The 15,994-nt window shown below is 37.4% G+C and overlaps 1 protein-coding gene across 3 annotated transcripts in view; it reads left to right on the plus strand.

Moving 5' to 3' along the window:
• Positions 1-15,994, plus strand: part of NIPBL (NIPBL cohesin loading factor) — a 177,579-nt gene that overhangs the window by 74,832 nt on the left and 86,753 nt on the right. For all 3 annotated transcript variants that reach the window (XM_081940543.1, XM_081940542.1, XM_081940544.1), the window contains exons 2-4: positions 9,776-9,920; positions 11,642-11,807; positions 15,172-15,302. In XM_081940543.1, the coding sequence (XP_081796669.1) occupies positions 9,857-9,920; positions 11,642-11,807; positions 15,172-15,302 (361 nt within the window). In that variant the 5' untranslated portion in view covers positions 9,776-9,856. The remainder of the gene's footprint in view (positions 1-9,775; positions 9,921-11,641; positions 11,808-15,171; positions 15,303-15,994) is intronic.

The raw sequence follows: 15,994 nt of genomic DNA on the forward strand, positions 1-15,994 counted from the left end.
GACTGGGGTAAGAGACTGTGTTTTGCATCAATTCCAAGTTCTTATCTGTGCAAACCAATCCAGGAAATTTCCTCTTTGTAGTCACTGCGTCCATTCCTGAAAGGCTGTCTTGATTGCTAGCAACTCCTTGTTAAATCTTTTTTAGTTTCTTTCTATGGATGACAATGCAAGAGAAAAAAGCATACAGTAATATGTTCCCCCTCTTTCTTTTATAGCCTGGAGTAGTACTTCTCCAACAGCAGTATTTGTCTGGCCATAAACTGCTGGGAGTTGTCAGAGCTATGCGGGGGGTCGGGGGGGGGGAGGGTTTGAAAGAAAAAGTTGTTTTAACTCTTGGAATGTCGATGTCATGTGTTGTCCAATCAAACTTCCTTCCCTTCTTTAAAAGTTGTGAAGAGAGGCTTAACTATGTTAGCAAAATTGAATGAACTTTCTGTAGAAGTTGGCAAGGCCCAAGATGTGCTGTATATCTTTCACAGTATGAGGAGGATGCAGTATTGTGCTTTAATTATATAGGGGTGTCAAACTTGATTTCATTGAGGGCCGCATCAGGTTTGTGTTTGATTTCAAGGGGGCCAAAGGCGTGGGGGCAGCGGCATGGCCAGGGTGAGAGTGGCCAGCTCAATGTCACTCATTGAGGCTCCAGTTTGGGCTCCGTTGACCATCCTGGGTTCCGTTTTCGCCCACAACAACCCTCCTGGACTCCATTTTCAGCTGCAATGGCGTTCTGCAGCCTTCTGTCAGCAAAAATGGAACTTGGGGAGGCTGCACACAGCCCGTCCAAGCTCTGTTTTCAGCTGCGACACCTCCTGCAGCCCTCTGCCAGCGAAAAGGGAGCTCAGGAGGGCCGTGCACTGTCTCCCCGAGCTCCTTGGCAGAGGCACTATGGGCCAATCCTTCACTATTTCCAGAGTAGGCCCGGAGGCCAGATCTAAGCACCCTGCAGGCTAAATACGGCCCCCAGGCCTTGAGTTTTATATCTGTTATATAGTTTAGCTACTGTAGATCCTTTATTCCAGATAATCTAACTTTTGCAAATCAAATGCTCACTTTTTCAACTTGGAAAAAGCTTATTGTCTCTCAGTCTTTGCAAAACATTTCTAACATGTGTAACATGAAATGCAGCATCTTCGAAATAGATTTAAGATGCATCCAAATAAACGATACCATATTTGCAGTTATGTCAAAAATAGCTTTACTTAGTAATCATTCTATTTATTTGGAAATAATTCTAAAATTTGCTGTTCCCCAAGGCTTTCAATGCACAGTTTTATTAACTTGACGTATTTCCATCAGCCATCCCTATAACTTGGCTAAATGTCTGAATCAGGTCTCAATTTTTCCATTGGGCAAGGACACTTTTAAATATTAAGTTTTATTGGTATGTTTATTGATGTCCAAACTGATAATTGCAGCATAAGGCTTTTTGTTTCTTTTTGTCATTTTTGTGAATAATCACCTTTTCCTTTGTGTTCGGAAAGTTAAATTGAACATATCTATAACTATTTTACTGGATAACGTTTCCTGCTTAATTGTCTAAGTGTTGTGTTAAGCAGACACTACATTAAAATCATAGCATTAATGTGAAAAATATGGAAAATACACATTAATTGCATATTTGTTTTTATTAAAATAGTATCGATGTTATTCATGCTTGGGCTCTTCAGGGACTTCTATAGGTAGTCCGTGATTTATAACCATTTATGTAAAGATAGTTTAGTTACAATGGTGTTGGAAAAACTAGCTTATGCTAGTCCTCATAGTTGTGATTAGTTAGGGTTGGTGTTTTCTGATGAGTTCCCTTCTGTGCCCAAGACCAAACCTTGAAATATTCCACTGCATGCTTCCCTCCATTAGATGTAGTTTCATTGAGAACCATATGCTGAGTGCTGTTGATTAGGCAGTAGTAAGTTCATCTGGTGGTGGTTCTGTCTATCCCAAATTGTTCTATCTTACCAAGAAATAGGTTGTTGTGGTCTACTTTGTCAAATGCCTTACTGAAATCCAAGTATACTATGTCCACAGCATTTTGCTGGTCCACTAATTTAGTCACTTTGGCAAAGAATGCAATAAGGTTTGTGCCATGATCTATCTTTGAGTAACACATGTTGGCTTCTAGTAATAGCCTTGCTTCTTTCTAGGTTTTTGAAGATCCATTGCTTGATTATCTTTTCCAGGATCTTCCTAGGTATTAATGTCAGGCTGATTGAGCTATAGTTACCTGGATCCATTTCCCCCCTTTTTTGACGATTGGAACCACATCAATTCTCCCAATCCTTTGATAGTTCTACAGTGCTCTAGGATTTTTGAAAGATGGTTCTGAGGTCACCTGCCAGCACTTTCAGAACCCTGGGATACAAACCATCTAGTCCTGGTGATTTGAAATAATCTAGAGGGGATAGGTGTCTTCTTATCATTTTCTTCCCTAGTTTGATTTGTATTCCCAATCTGTCCTTTATGGTACTGTTTTTTGTTAGGTCAGACTATTTTTTCCTTTGTGTAAAGACAGATGCAAAGAATTAATTAAGCAGTTCCACTTTCTTTTACCATTTACCTCCTTGCTATCTTCTCCCAATTGGACCAATTGTTTCCTTGACTTTTTTTCTTGTTTTTTACATGTTGAAAGAAAACTTAATTATTTTTTTTACATTTGTAGCAAGTCTTAGTTCTTTAGAGATCTTCGCTTTCCTGACTTCATCTTTGTAGTTTTGGGCTATTTACTGGTATTCTGCTTTAGTTATGTGTCTTTCTTTCTATTTTTTATTGTCCTTGTTGTCTTTCAGTTTATCAGACAGTTCTTTATGCAACCATGCTGGCTTCATATGGGAACTCTTATTTTTCTTTCTCAGTGGTAATGTGCAACCTGGGTTTTTATAATCTGATTTTTCAGAGTTTTTCAAACTTCTTGAATTGTTTTCCTCCTTAATATTTCATCCATGGAATCATCCCAAAGCTCCTTATAAATTTGTTGAAATCAGCTATCTTAAGATCTAAAACACTGGTTGGACATGCTTGTGTTATGTTGAATTCCAATATGATATGGTTCCCCAAAGTGCCTGCAACTTCAACCCCTTATAGCATTTCATCTCTGTTAGTAAGGATCAAGTTTGGTATAGCTGACCCTTTAGTTCTCTCCTCTATCTTTTGGGTGACAAAGTTGTCTTCTATATTCGTGAATAATCTGTTTTATCTCCCATTGGTGCAGAGCTTGTTTTCCAATTGAGCATAATTAAAATCACCAATTACTATTGTAGCATTGTGCTTGCATACCTAAGCTAACTGATTAGCAAAAAGTTTATCTACTGTGCATATTCTCAGTTTGGTTGGGTGATCAACAGTATACAATCATGGCAATGCCATTCCTTTTTCTTTTTATATTAATCCAAATGCATTCAATAAAGTTTTCATCCTTGTTTTTTGCATTTCTGTAGTGCTGTAGTTGTTTCTCATATACTGGATGTGACCTTATTGATTGCCAGGTTGATTCGGATGATCTGAGGTGACTTACAACCGGTCCTTGCACTTACAACTGCTGCAGCCTTTCCACAGTCACAAAATCAGAATTTGGGCTGTTGGCAACTGCCATGTATTTATGATGGTTTCAGAGTCCTGGGGTCACATGATTGCCATTTGCAACTTTCCCAGCGGCTTTTGACAGCAAAGTCAGTGGGGGAATCTGGATTCACTTAACAACCACGTGATTCACTGAATAACTGCAGTTTAACAACTCTGGTAAAAAAGGTCATAAAATTAAGCACAACTCACTTAACAATTGTTTTGCTTAGGAATGGAAATTCTGGTTTTAATTGTTGTCAAAAGTCAAATCAAATCAAATCAAGTTTATTACAGTCAAAGACCAGAGTCAGTAGCTATCTGTATGCAAAAAATATTTTGTTTATAGTTAAGTTTATAGTTATTCAGATAACTATACATTTAAAGATGAAAATTTAAGAATTTACTTTGAGTAATATTAATTTGTGAAGCTCTATGATGAATGATGTCAGTAGTCATGAGAGTGGACCAAACAACAAGAGTACTATTCTTTTGTAACAGGATTGCAAAGCAGATTATTACTTTTCAGTCACATATTACAAAATATTTACCGTATTTTTCGGACTATAAGATGCACTAAATTTACAGGAGGAAAACAAGAAAAAAATTGTTTTTGGACTCTGCACGTCACGTTTTCACCCTCCCCAGCCACCAGAAGCACTCTGCAGTGCTTTACATGGCCCGTTTTCGCCAAAAATGGGCCGTTTTGGGGTTCACAAGCTCACTATGCGTCGCATTTTCGTCTTCCCAGGCCCCCAGAAGCACTCTGCAGTGCTCCGCATGGCCCATTTTTGGCAAAAACATTTTTGGTGAAAACGGGCCATGCGGAGCACTGCAGAGTGCTTCTGGGGGCAGGGGAGGGCAAAAATGTGATGTATACAGGGCTTGGGAGCCCACAAATGGGCTCATATTTGCCAAAAATGGCCCTGTTTTTGGCAAATGGGATATGTGGAGCACTAAAGAGTACTTCTGGGGTCCAGGAAGGGTGAAAACGCGACACAAATGGTTTGGGAGGCCAAAAATACCCGTATTTAGTCCATGAGACACACCTAAATTTTCACCCACTTTTAGGGGGTGAAAGGTGCGTCTTATACTTTGAAAAATACGGTAAGTGTATGTGTTCTTTTTTCTTTCTAGAATTCAATATATCCCAATTTAGCATCCCCCACTGTACACATAGAGAGCAGGACAATTAATGCAAATAAGGCAGGCCTCCTGCATATATACAGTCTTCTGTCTTCCAGGATTCTGCTTCCTCTATCCAGTTTTAATGTCTTACTGTTAACCAGGGTTATAGTATTGGTAGCATGCCCTTTAGTGTGTGTGATTTTAATGAAGTTGCACAGCTTTGCATCTAAAGGCAGACAGTTAATATAGTTGTTTATTCCACATAGATTTTCCCATCTCATCTCTTGTCATTTTACAATATCCTCTTATGCTTGTTTACTTAGGAATAATTTGCTCAGTTCAGTGTAGCTTACTTTTATGTAGTCCAATATAATATGAGGGAGATGAAATATTAAGAAATGTGAAATATAAATAAATTATTTTATGCACAGCAGTAGTTGGGCATAGCAGATTATTTGCAGGCTGCCTGTACCTGAGATAATTTTTTGAGCTGTTTCTCATGTTTTGTATTTATTTATTTTATTTTTCTCAAAATTCTATCTTGCATCTCAGCCAAAAACAAATAATAACATACAGCTAATTAAGAAGGACTTTTAGCAAGATTACAATTCTAAGACATAGAAAAGGCAAAGGGATGAAAAGACAAGACTTGGTGGACCTGGTGTTCCAATATAGCTGGCAGAAAATAATATCCTAATTAATATTTACGATAGAAAGGAAAATCTTAGTTGTCCAACAGAAAATAATGTACATATGTGTTGCCAAATCAAAGGCAGCAGAAATTCCTATTAATTAATTTTCTTTAAAAATACTGTTATTTCCTATATTTATTGAAACTTCCATTATAAAGTTCTGAACATTTTGTATTCAAACAACAGAATTTGCATTATAAACGAATGTAGGTAGGAAACAATTAACTATATTTTTACTCTTCATTAAAAAGAGTTGAAATGCGAAAACTAATGGATTAGTATCAGAATGTCCACTAGCACTTAATCTGATTGTGTATGTGTTTTATTGCATTGTGTCATGTTATATTTCGTGTGTTTGTATATGTGATTTTATTTATTTATAAACTCAACCACAGAATTTAGATTTTTTTAATTTATGCACTCTGAGCTTTTGTATTTTAAGCTGCTGTTTGCTATTTTTTACAAAACTGATTTAATGCTGACTTTCATTAAGTTTGATCAAATATATGATGTATTTTCTACATTTCACCTGTTGAATTCTGAATATAATACAACAATATTATAGACAAAAAGTATACTTTATCTGGAAGTATGTTTTGCGCCCTCTTGTGGACAAATATATACATAGACAAATTTTACCTTATGAATGTGTATAGTTACATTTTATAATGGGATGGGAAATTAGTAATTAGCCACTAACTTACCACAAATTAAGTTTCATGAGTATTTTTAATATTGCTACTCTTACAATATATAGTGAAAGATGTTGAAGCACATTTAAGCCGATGTTTCACTAATCCACAAGAACTTATTCCTGACTTTTCCACTGACAAAGAAAACAATCAGGTTTCACACATATATTTTCACCTTTTAAAAATTCTTAATTATTATTCTAGTTATTTTTTTTTCATAATATGCCATTGCTGGGTGGAGGTACTATACTGAGACCAAATTGCCATTCAATAATGGAAATCATTGAGCAATATTTCATCATTGATGATCATTCAGCCTAGCATTGTTTATCAACGCAAGAATGTTGATAGGGGGATAAAATGGGAAGACACTACGGCATATGACACGTTTTGCTCCCCAAAGAAAGCAGGAAAGCAGGATACCAATGTAATAATAAATCTGGAAGATTTATCAAGAACAACGTAAAAGTACCCACAAACTTTTTATTATATCATATTCTAATATTTAATATATGTCTTAATATATGTAACATATTTTAATATAGGTTACAATATTACTGGTATACACATAGTCCCCACTTAACTACCACAGCGACAGCTCCATCGCTAAGTGATCTAGTTTTTAAGTGAGCTATCATATGATTGTGACAGATACAGTGCCTCAGTTCCACTGCCGCCATTAACCAATCCACTCCTGGCTGTTAAAGTGACTTGTTATTTTACTGCTGTCTGCATTGACTTCACTTGTTGGTAGCCAGTTGTGAAGCAGCAAACAGCAATCATGTGACTGCGGGACATGATGCTTATAAATGCCTTCCAGTTACAAAGCACCTGAATTTTGATCACATGACCGCAAAGATGTTGCAATGATTGTAAATGTGAGGGCTGGTCAGAAAGTTATATTTTCAGCAGTGCTGTAACTTAGAATGTTTGCTAGGGCACTAGTTAAGCAAGGACGACTTGGACTTTTGAATTAAAATTGTTTTGTTCCTTTTAAAAATTCAGCCTTAAAATAGACCAATAACAAGCATATGATTTAGAAGTTAAACAATGCCTTATCGATCTTAGGTTTGCTTTTTCTTGTATCTAGAATGGCCAATGGTTATGCTTCAAATGCACCACTAGAATCATTCAACAAGCTGTAATCATTATGTCATACAAAAGTGATTCTTAAACTTCTAAGGTGAAATGGCCAAAATGAAAGTGATTATATTTTCCCAAGCTAGAATTGATCCCAAATCTATAAAGTTTATTTAGAGTTTAGTAAATGAATGCTAAAGTGTAAAACCTGTTTTTAAGTGAATACATTTGGTGATTCTATAATAATCAAACATTTCCTAGACTTCTTAGGCTCAATTAGAAGATTTTTTTTTCTTAATAGGAAGTAGCTCTTGTTAATTGCTTTTAATATAGCTCTCAGACTTCACAGCATGGGTGCTCTGTCAGCAGTGAGCTTGCTTTGGCCACTACCTCATCCATCACCAGATAGTAAAGTGGAGACTTTCCATGGTAGGGAGATTTCAGTGATGGGGCTAGGCACCCTACTTAGCATGGTCAACAGAATTCCCATGCTGTAGACTTTGAGGCTGGCCAATGTCAGTAAGCCCAGCAGAGGAGAGGCAAGGCAAAGAAGACAGTGAAGAATTGCTGGGGTGATAGTGGGGGGGAGTAGTAGTGGGTAATGGCAGAATACACCAGCTTCATCATCTCAAGTTATGCCATGCAGGAAACCAAAAGAGGGCAGAGATTGGGGGGGAGGCAGGGGTGGGTTCCTGCCAGTTCTAACCTCTTCTATAGAAGAGGTTCCACAAATGTACAGTGCCGTTTAGAACTGGTTCCAGCTCCCTCCCCCCGCCCGTCCGCACATCATCAAGATGAAGAGCGAGAGGAGGAATTCTGGGAGTTGAAGTCCACAAGTCTTAAAGCTGTCAAGTTTGAACACCCCTGGGTTTTTTTCTAAAGGGTTAGGGATACAAGGGTCTTGTAACTTGACAGCTTTAAGACTTGCGTGCTTCAAATGCCAGCGTTTCTGAGCCAACATTTTGTTTGCTAAGCAAGAGTGTTAAGTGAGTTTCACCACATTTTACAAGTTGGCCACGCCCACCCAGTCACATGGCTGGCAAGCCACTCCCACCCAGTCACATAACTGGCAAGCCACTCCCACAAAGCAGGCCACACCTACAGAAGAGGTTTTTTAAAAAATTGAAACCCACCACTGGGGGGAGGGGATATAGGCAAATGGAAGGAGTTGAAGTAGAGACAGTTTGCACAGAGCACTAGAAAATGACCACAGGATGCTGCCATGTTCATAAATGTAAGCTGGTTGCCAGGTACCCAAAGTTTGATCGTTTGATTGTGAGGAAGCTTGCAACAGTTGTATGTGCGAGGATCGATTCTTAGTCCATTTTTTCAGCACACTATGGTAACTTTGAATAGTCACTGAATGAATGGATGTAACACAGGACTGTATATTAACAAGCCAGTTTATGTAAGTAACTTACCCAGATATTACATCTGTTCCCATACTGTAGATAGTCTGCTTCTGCTCTCATGAATCACAGCTCCCCAGATAATTTCTTGGATTGTTATTGTTGTCTAACAGGTCAGTCTGATAGGAAGTTCAGCCTCATCTGGATAAACTCTATAGCAGAATTAAGAGTAGAAATTGGAGCTACATAAGTAGTCCCTGAAGATCAGACACATTCTTCTTGGATCAATATAATTTAGACTGTCAGCTTGAATATTCAAACAGTTATCATATTTCAACATAGAGTAACTCAGACTAATTATGAAAAAATAGATAGAAGAAACTGTGTATAATATCCTCAGTTCTTTGAAAGAATTCAACAAGGTTCATCAGCATGATCCTAATTCTATCAAAGGGTTCCTGTGCATGCTTTCAGTAGCATTTGATCAGTGTTTTAATAACCAGAATATCTAATCCACAAATTATTCGACATCAAGTCCAACCATATTTCTGGAGTGCTTCTGTCATTGTTTTCAATGATTTTGCCTTGCTTCACATATGCCGAGAGACCAAATCTATATCCATCAGGAAGTCAATATAGGGACCATGATGAATACATAACCCATACAATTCAATGTAACTGTAAAACATGTTGATGAAGAAGTTCACACATCTGTTTTATGATTGTAGAAATTTACTTAGAAGAATAATTGCTTTTACTATTGAATAATTCAGTCCAGAGATCCTTGAAATACAAGACCAATGAGTTCAAATAAAATAAAAAAATGATAAATTTTAGCTGCAATGATTTGAATAATTCAAAATCTATTTCTGCAGTACTGGGACCACCATGATTCTAATTATCTGCTAGTTAGTTATCTGCTATCATTCTGATAGATAACAGTATTGTGGTTTTAGAAACACCTAAAATAACGTCCTGCACCAGATTTTTATTGAACTTTCTCTTACTGCTGTATCCAGAGGGATTAGTGACATCATATAAACATCTACATGATTGCCCCAATTATTTTTCTTATATTACAATACAATAGTAGAGTTGGAAGGGACCTTGGAGGTCTTCTAGTCCAACCAATATTGATCATATAGACTACTCACTTTATGCAAACTTTACTTTTTTTAGTCTTGTTTATAGTGAATATTAAATAAAACTCTATGCTATTACATTTTTTTAGACTTTAAATTTTGTTTTGCTTTGCAAATAGAATCTTTCTTTCTCATTCCAGTGTGTGGGAGATGGGAAGTAATGTTAGCTGGCACCCGAACTAAAATCTGTGTGTAAGCACCACCATCCCAAGCACTTCAGGATGAATGGGGATATGCCTCATGTTCCCATCACTACTCTTGCAGGGATCGCTAGTCTTACTGATCGTAAGTATCTTTCTAAGTTTTTTAAATTAACAATCTAAATTATACTTAATATAGTTATCTTAAGTTATTTATATCAAAATATCTTTGGAACATGATTATCTAAAGAAATGTGTGTGTGTATATGAAATAATAAGTGTGTGTGTGTGGGGGGGTAGGTGGGTGCGCGCGCGCGTGCAAACACTCCCCCCTCCAAAAAAAAATCTGTATCTTGTTTTTCTTGGATGGAGGGATGAATAATTTAAAATTTTAAAATCTCAATTTGGCAACAGAGCAAAATATGCAACTGTGTTACAACACAATATTCTTATCCCCAGATCCATCTTGGCAGAGAAGTACTATAATTTGAAGTTATTTAATTTTTCAGTTATAAAATACAATTAAATTGACCTCCTATCCAATAAAAACCTTAGAAATTATTCAGTGGAAATTGTGAACTGGATGGTAAAGAAGTCTCAGCCTAATATTTTTAAAACTCTGTTCAAGAGGGCACCGATTCAAGCGTAACAGATAGCTGGCCAATTCTTGATGCATAATAGATAATTTTCGGGCACTTGATTTTTATATACAAATATGCAAAAGAAGAGAATAGTAACGTGTAATATGGAAGTAGAACAGGCTTCCCTAAGTTGATGCTGTGTAGGCACATTGGAGTTACAACTTCTGGAATTCCTAGCAGGAATATCAATTTGGAGAAGGTGGAGTATCAGAAGTATCAATACAGGTAATCCTTGACTTACAACCACATTTGAGCCCAAAATTTATGTTGCTGAGTGAACAAAAGTGAATTTTGCCACATTTGTTAAGTGAATCACTGCAGGTGTTAAGTTAGTCACATGGTTGTTAAGTGAATCTGCCTTCCCCATTGTTTGTTAGAAGTTCGCAAAAGGGGATCATATGATTCTTGCACACTACAGCAGTCATAAATGAGTCAGTTGTCAATCATCCGACCTTTGCTCATGTGACTGGGAATGCTGCAATAGTTGTAAGTGCAAAAAACGGTCATAAGTCACTTTTTTCAGTGTGGTTGTTACTGAACAGTCACTAAATGAACTGTTGTAAGTTGAGCACTACCGGTAGTTATTAGTGTCAGAGGCATTATTACCAGAAGTGGTCTGAATCACAATATTTAATATTGTAGGAATAATACAATAATACAGTACAATAGCAGAGTTGGAAGGGACCTTGGAGGTCTTCTAGTCCAACCCCCTGCCTAGGCAGGAAACCCTATACCGTTTCAGACAAATGGCTATCCAACATCTTCTTAAAGACTTCCAGTGTTGGGGCATTCACAACTTCTGGAGGCAAGCAGTTCCACTGATTAATTGTTCTAACTGTCAGGAAGTTTCTCCTCAGTTTTAAGTTGCTTCTCTCCTTGATTAATTTCCACCCATTGCTTCTTGTTCTGCCCTCAGGTGCCTTGGAGAATAGTTTGACTCCCTCTTCTTTGTGGCAACCCCTGTGATATTGGAACACTGCTATCATGTCTCCCCTAGTCCTTGTTTTCATTAAACTAGACATACCCAGTTCCTGCAACTGTTCTTCATATGTTTTAGTCTCCAGTCCCCTAGTCATCTTTGTTGCTCTTCTCTGCACTCTTTCTAGAGTCTCCACATCTTTTCTACATGATATATGGGAGTGATATATGGGAGAAAAATTTTAGTTTTCTGAAATGCTGATTTTTTAAAATAGAATAATGTTTTATTTTAAACCTTTCTAAACAGTTTTGAATCAGCTGCCTCTTCCATCACCTTTGCCCGCCACAACTACAAAAAGCCTGCTCTTTAATGGACGAATTGCAGAGGAGGTGAACTGTCTCTTGGCTTGTAGGGATGAAAATCTGGTTTCACAACTTGTACACAGCCTCAACCAGGTGTCAACAGATCACATGTATGTATTTAAAGCAAAGCATTTTAAAATTGACTATTGTATGTGTAGAATTATTAAAGACACTTTATTGATACCATTAGGTTGTACAAACATAAAGTTCTAATCCACTCTCACCAAAAATCTTATTTCCATGTTGGGCCAGTAAGATTTTTTTTTGCTCAATGTAGTTAATAGTGTTGTTGTGGAGCTGTGTAGGAGGAGGGAGCACTTAACGTATGGTGCCTTGAAGAATGAAAGCTATACCTTAGTGATTTAGTGAAAAGTGAGTAACAAAACACTTAACAAATTGAGGAAAGTAAAGTAATAGATTGCAACACCAATGTTGTAATGGTATGATTACTTCATGATTTTCAGCATCGTTTTGTTCTGCTTTTGGTTTAGGAATAATGGCTTAAAAATACTGAAGCGTTGGATTTCAGAAAATTGTTAGATGTGTAGTTTTTAGAGCTCTAAATGGACTACACATTAAGGTGTTAATTTATAAATAAGAAATATATAATATTTTCAAAAGAGTTCAAAACCATATTCAATTATTTATATTCCTTCTTTATTATTTTTACAAATAACTCAAGGACGCAAACATATCCAACACATCATCATCTTATTTTCCTCACAATAACAACCCTGTGAAATGGGTTGGGCTGAGAGAGAATGACTGGTCCAAAGTCACTCAACAGGCTTTCATGGCTATGGTGGAACTTGATCTTGTAATCTCCTGCTTTCTAGCCTGGTGCCTTAACCATTAGACCAAACTGGCTCTCTAGATTGCTAGAATCACTAGTCCAAAATTATTCCAGACAGCAATAACAAAATAGAATGCAACTCAGATTCGGTTAACAGCTGGGTAAATACACAGTTTTCATTCTGCAGTTGTGACTTCTGTCAATTATGGGTTTCTTCAGGGAAAAATCCCCGGCAAATTTAGTACCACTAAGAAGACACTAGTGCTGTTCTTGAAACCCAGACAAATGCACAAAGTACAGAGTTAATAGTTACCCAGTTCCTAAAATATGATATCTTTTATACAATAGAAGTATCTTAAATTTGCCTTAGAAACAATTGTTAGTTCTTGAATTCCTTAAGAAAAGTTGTAGTATGTTCCTGGTGAGTTGCTTCTCTCAGTAAATTAGATGGGGGATTTTGCACCAGAGTTAGCTTTTGGACCAATTTCAAAGACAGAAGTATTATAAAAGAATATTACAGTAATCAAAATCTGAAGTTAACCAATCTTTATATTCAGGAATTACCATGTTCTTTGTAAGGATTAAGGGGTGTGGTGGCTCAGTGGCTAAGACACTAAGCTTGTCAATCAGAAAGGTTGGCAGTTCGGCAGTTCGAATCCCTAGTGCTGCATAACAGAGTGAGCTCCTGTTACTTATCCCAGCTTCTGTCAACCTAGCAGTTCGAAAACATGTAAAAAGGCAAGTAGAAAAATAGGAACTACCTTTGGTGGGAAGATTCCTTGCGCCTTTGGCATTTAGTCATGCTGGCCACATGACCACGGAGATGTCTTTGGACAGCGCTGGCTCTTTGACTTTGAAACTGAGATGAGCACCGCCCCCTAGAGTCAGGAATGACTAGCACGTATGTGCGAGAAGAACCTTTACCTTTACCTTGTAATTATGTCTATTGATAACAATAGCTTTAGGAGGTTAAATGTATGTAGGTAGGTAGGTAGGTAGGTAGGTAGGTAGGTAGGTAGGTAGATGATGATAGATAGATAGATAGATAGATAGATAGATAGATAGATAGATAGATGATAGATAGACAGACAGACAGATGACAGATAGACAGACAAGGTCAAGTTCTTATCAGCTACATGCTAAGCATGGGTTTTCTGAGTTTCTAGGCAACAACTGTATCTCACCTACATCTTTTGGAGACTTCAGAATCTGAGCGTAACTCCCCCCCCCCCAAAAAAAAAAACCACACCAAACTTTTACCTGTCCCCTAAGCCAAAAATATTGCCATCCCTGATTTGGGATCAATACAGATTGAACACCTATCCTTTGAAGGAAGAATAAAGCTGTCCAGAAAGAACAGTATTCATAATAACTGGATAAAATCTTCTCTGCATGTCTCTCTGCAGTCCTACCTTATGTTTTTTGGAGCCTCATCCAGGCCACTATAGCATTCAGACACCTGTCAAAGGGCTCTGATTCAGATGATGTTAATGTATAGAGATGAGTAGCATCAATTATTATCATACCTTAATTCCAGCATCTTACTACTCCCCCAAGAGCTTTATATAGATATTAAACAGTAATGAAAAACAAATGGAACTCTGTAGAACCGCGATGGCAAACCTATGGCACGCGGAGCCATTTGTCATTGCTGCTGTAGAACCTCACTGTTTAATTGTCAATAGCCAGAGGTGTTTTCCCCCTAAACATGGCCTATGTAAGTACTATTCAAAGCATAATAACTGAATACATAAATTCCCATTGGTTAAGACTGATGCAGAAATATAATACAATCAGTGTATTAAAAACCACCAAAATATTGGCAGTCAATCTTCCTTTTAGTTTAAAATGAAATACAATCTTTGTAAATATTGTTATTTAGTTGAAAAAATATATAAGTAGAATCTTAAATAAGTCACTGAAAGTTCATTGCTCTTTTAAAAATTGTGAAATTACATTGTTAAACAAATTAGTCAATGTTTATCTTATAGAAGTGTGTCATTACATGCTATTTTAAACACATTTTTAGAACAATGCAAAATTAAGAGGAGCCATGTTATTTCTTGATCAAGTGTTTTAATTAACAGGAGAGTTAATAATGGTGAGATTGTTGCTTCAAGTTTGAGAGCCTATTGTATTAAGATGAAAACAACTGTGCTGTATTGCAGAGAATTTAAATATAGGCAGTTCTCAGTTTATGATCATTCAAAGTTACTGTATGACTTAAAGTAAATTACTTATGATCTGTCCTCAAAGTTATAACTTATTTTGTTGCTAGGCCATCAGCTCGCATTTATGACAGTTGCAGTGTTTTGTGGTCACATGTTCAAAATTTGCTTTTTTTTTTTTTTTGTTAGTTTCCAACAAAAATCACTAATGTGGGAGAATTGATTTGCTTAACTACCACATAATTCACTTAATGACTCTGTGGATTTATTTTACCACTGTGGTAAAAATGGCCACAAAACCAAGTCTGGTTTCATAACGCCCCAATTTATAACTGCAACTATTTGTGACCAAAATTCCAGGCTCCTGTATATTTATTTTATGCTACAGATCATGAAGGAGAAGAAACCATTTCCATCTCAGAAAATTTTTATGGGTGTCCTAATTAATAGCTTGCATGCTGGACAATATACTCATGGATTCCTATAACTTTTGTTTTCTGTATCTTACATCAGAGAATTGAAAGATAACCTTGGCAGTGATGATCCAGAGGGAGATATACCAGTCTTGCTGCAGGCTGTCCTGGCAAGGAATCCTAATGTTTTCAGGGAAAAAAGCATGCAGAACAGATACGGGGTACAAAGTGGTGAGAGTTTTTATTAACTTCACTATATTTTCTAAAGAAAATGAGAAACAACTTTGTTAACTTTCTAGTGTGACAGCACAAATGGATTTTAGGTGTAATTTCAAATGTGTTGATTTATTTTGTTTTCAATATGAGATGTGTATTCTAGCCATTTAAGCCTAGGATTTTGGAAAAAAACCTTATTCACACTAATAACAGAATAATAATCCCTTTCAAGCAAGTGCAGTACTCCTAGAAAAAGTTGCTTTGGCATGGTCTTACCGTATTTTCCCGAAAAGACTATATGTCCTGATAATAAGGCCAGGCCACTTTTTTCTGGTGGGCAAAAATATAAGTCCCCCCCTGCAAATAAGCCCCCTGGAAAAAAACCCCACCTTTGGCCAGGCAGAGTGCGGCTCATCAACCTAGCGGTATTCCAAAGGTGCCAAGCCGCAGGAACCGGGGGGGGGGAGGCAAAGGTGATCACGTTGCTTGGCGCCTTTGGGATACCGCTAGGTTGGTGAGCAGCGCTGTGCCCAGCTGAAGAGGGGGGTTGCCGGGTGCCTGCTCTCTTGCGAGCAGGCTCCCAAAGAGCCGGGCGCAGCCTCATGGGCGAATGGTTGTGTTGCACTGTCGCAGCAGTGCAACACAACCGCCATGAAGCGACCACGCTCATGAGCAGCCATCCGGCAAACCCCCTTTCCAGCCAGGCA

This window comes from Natrix helvetica, assembly GCF_964273705.1.
Source record: "Natrix helvetica genome assembly, chromosome: 2".
NCBI lineage: Eukaryota > Metazoa > Chordata > Lepidosauria > Squamata > Natricidae > Natrix > Natrix helvetica.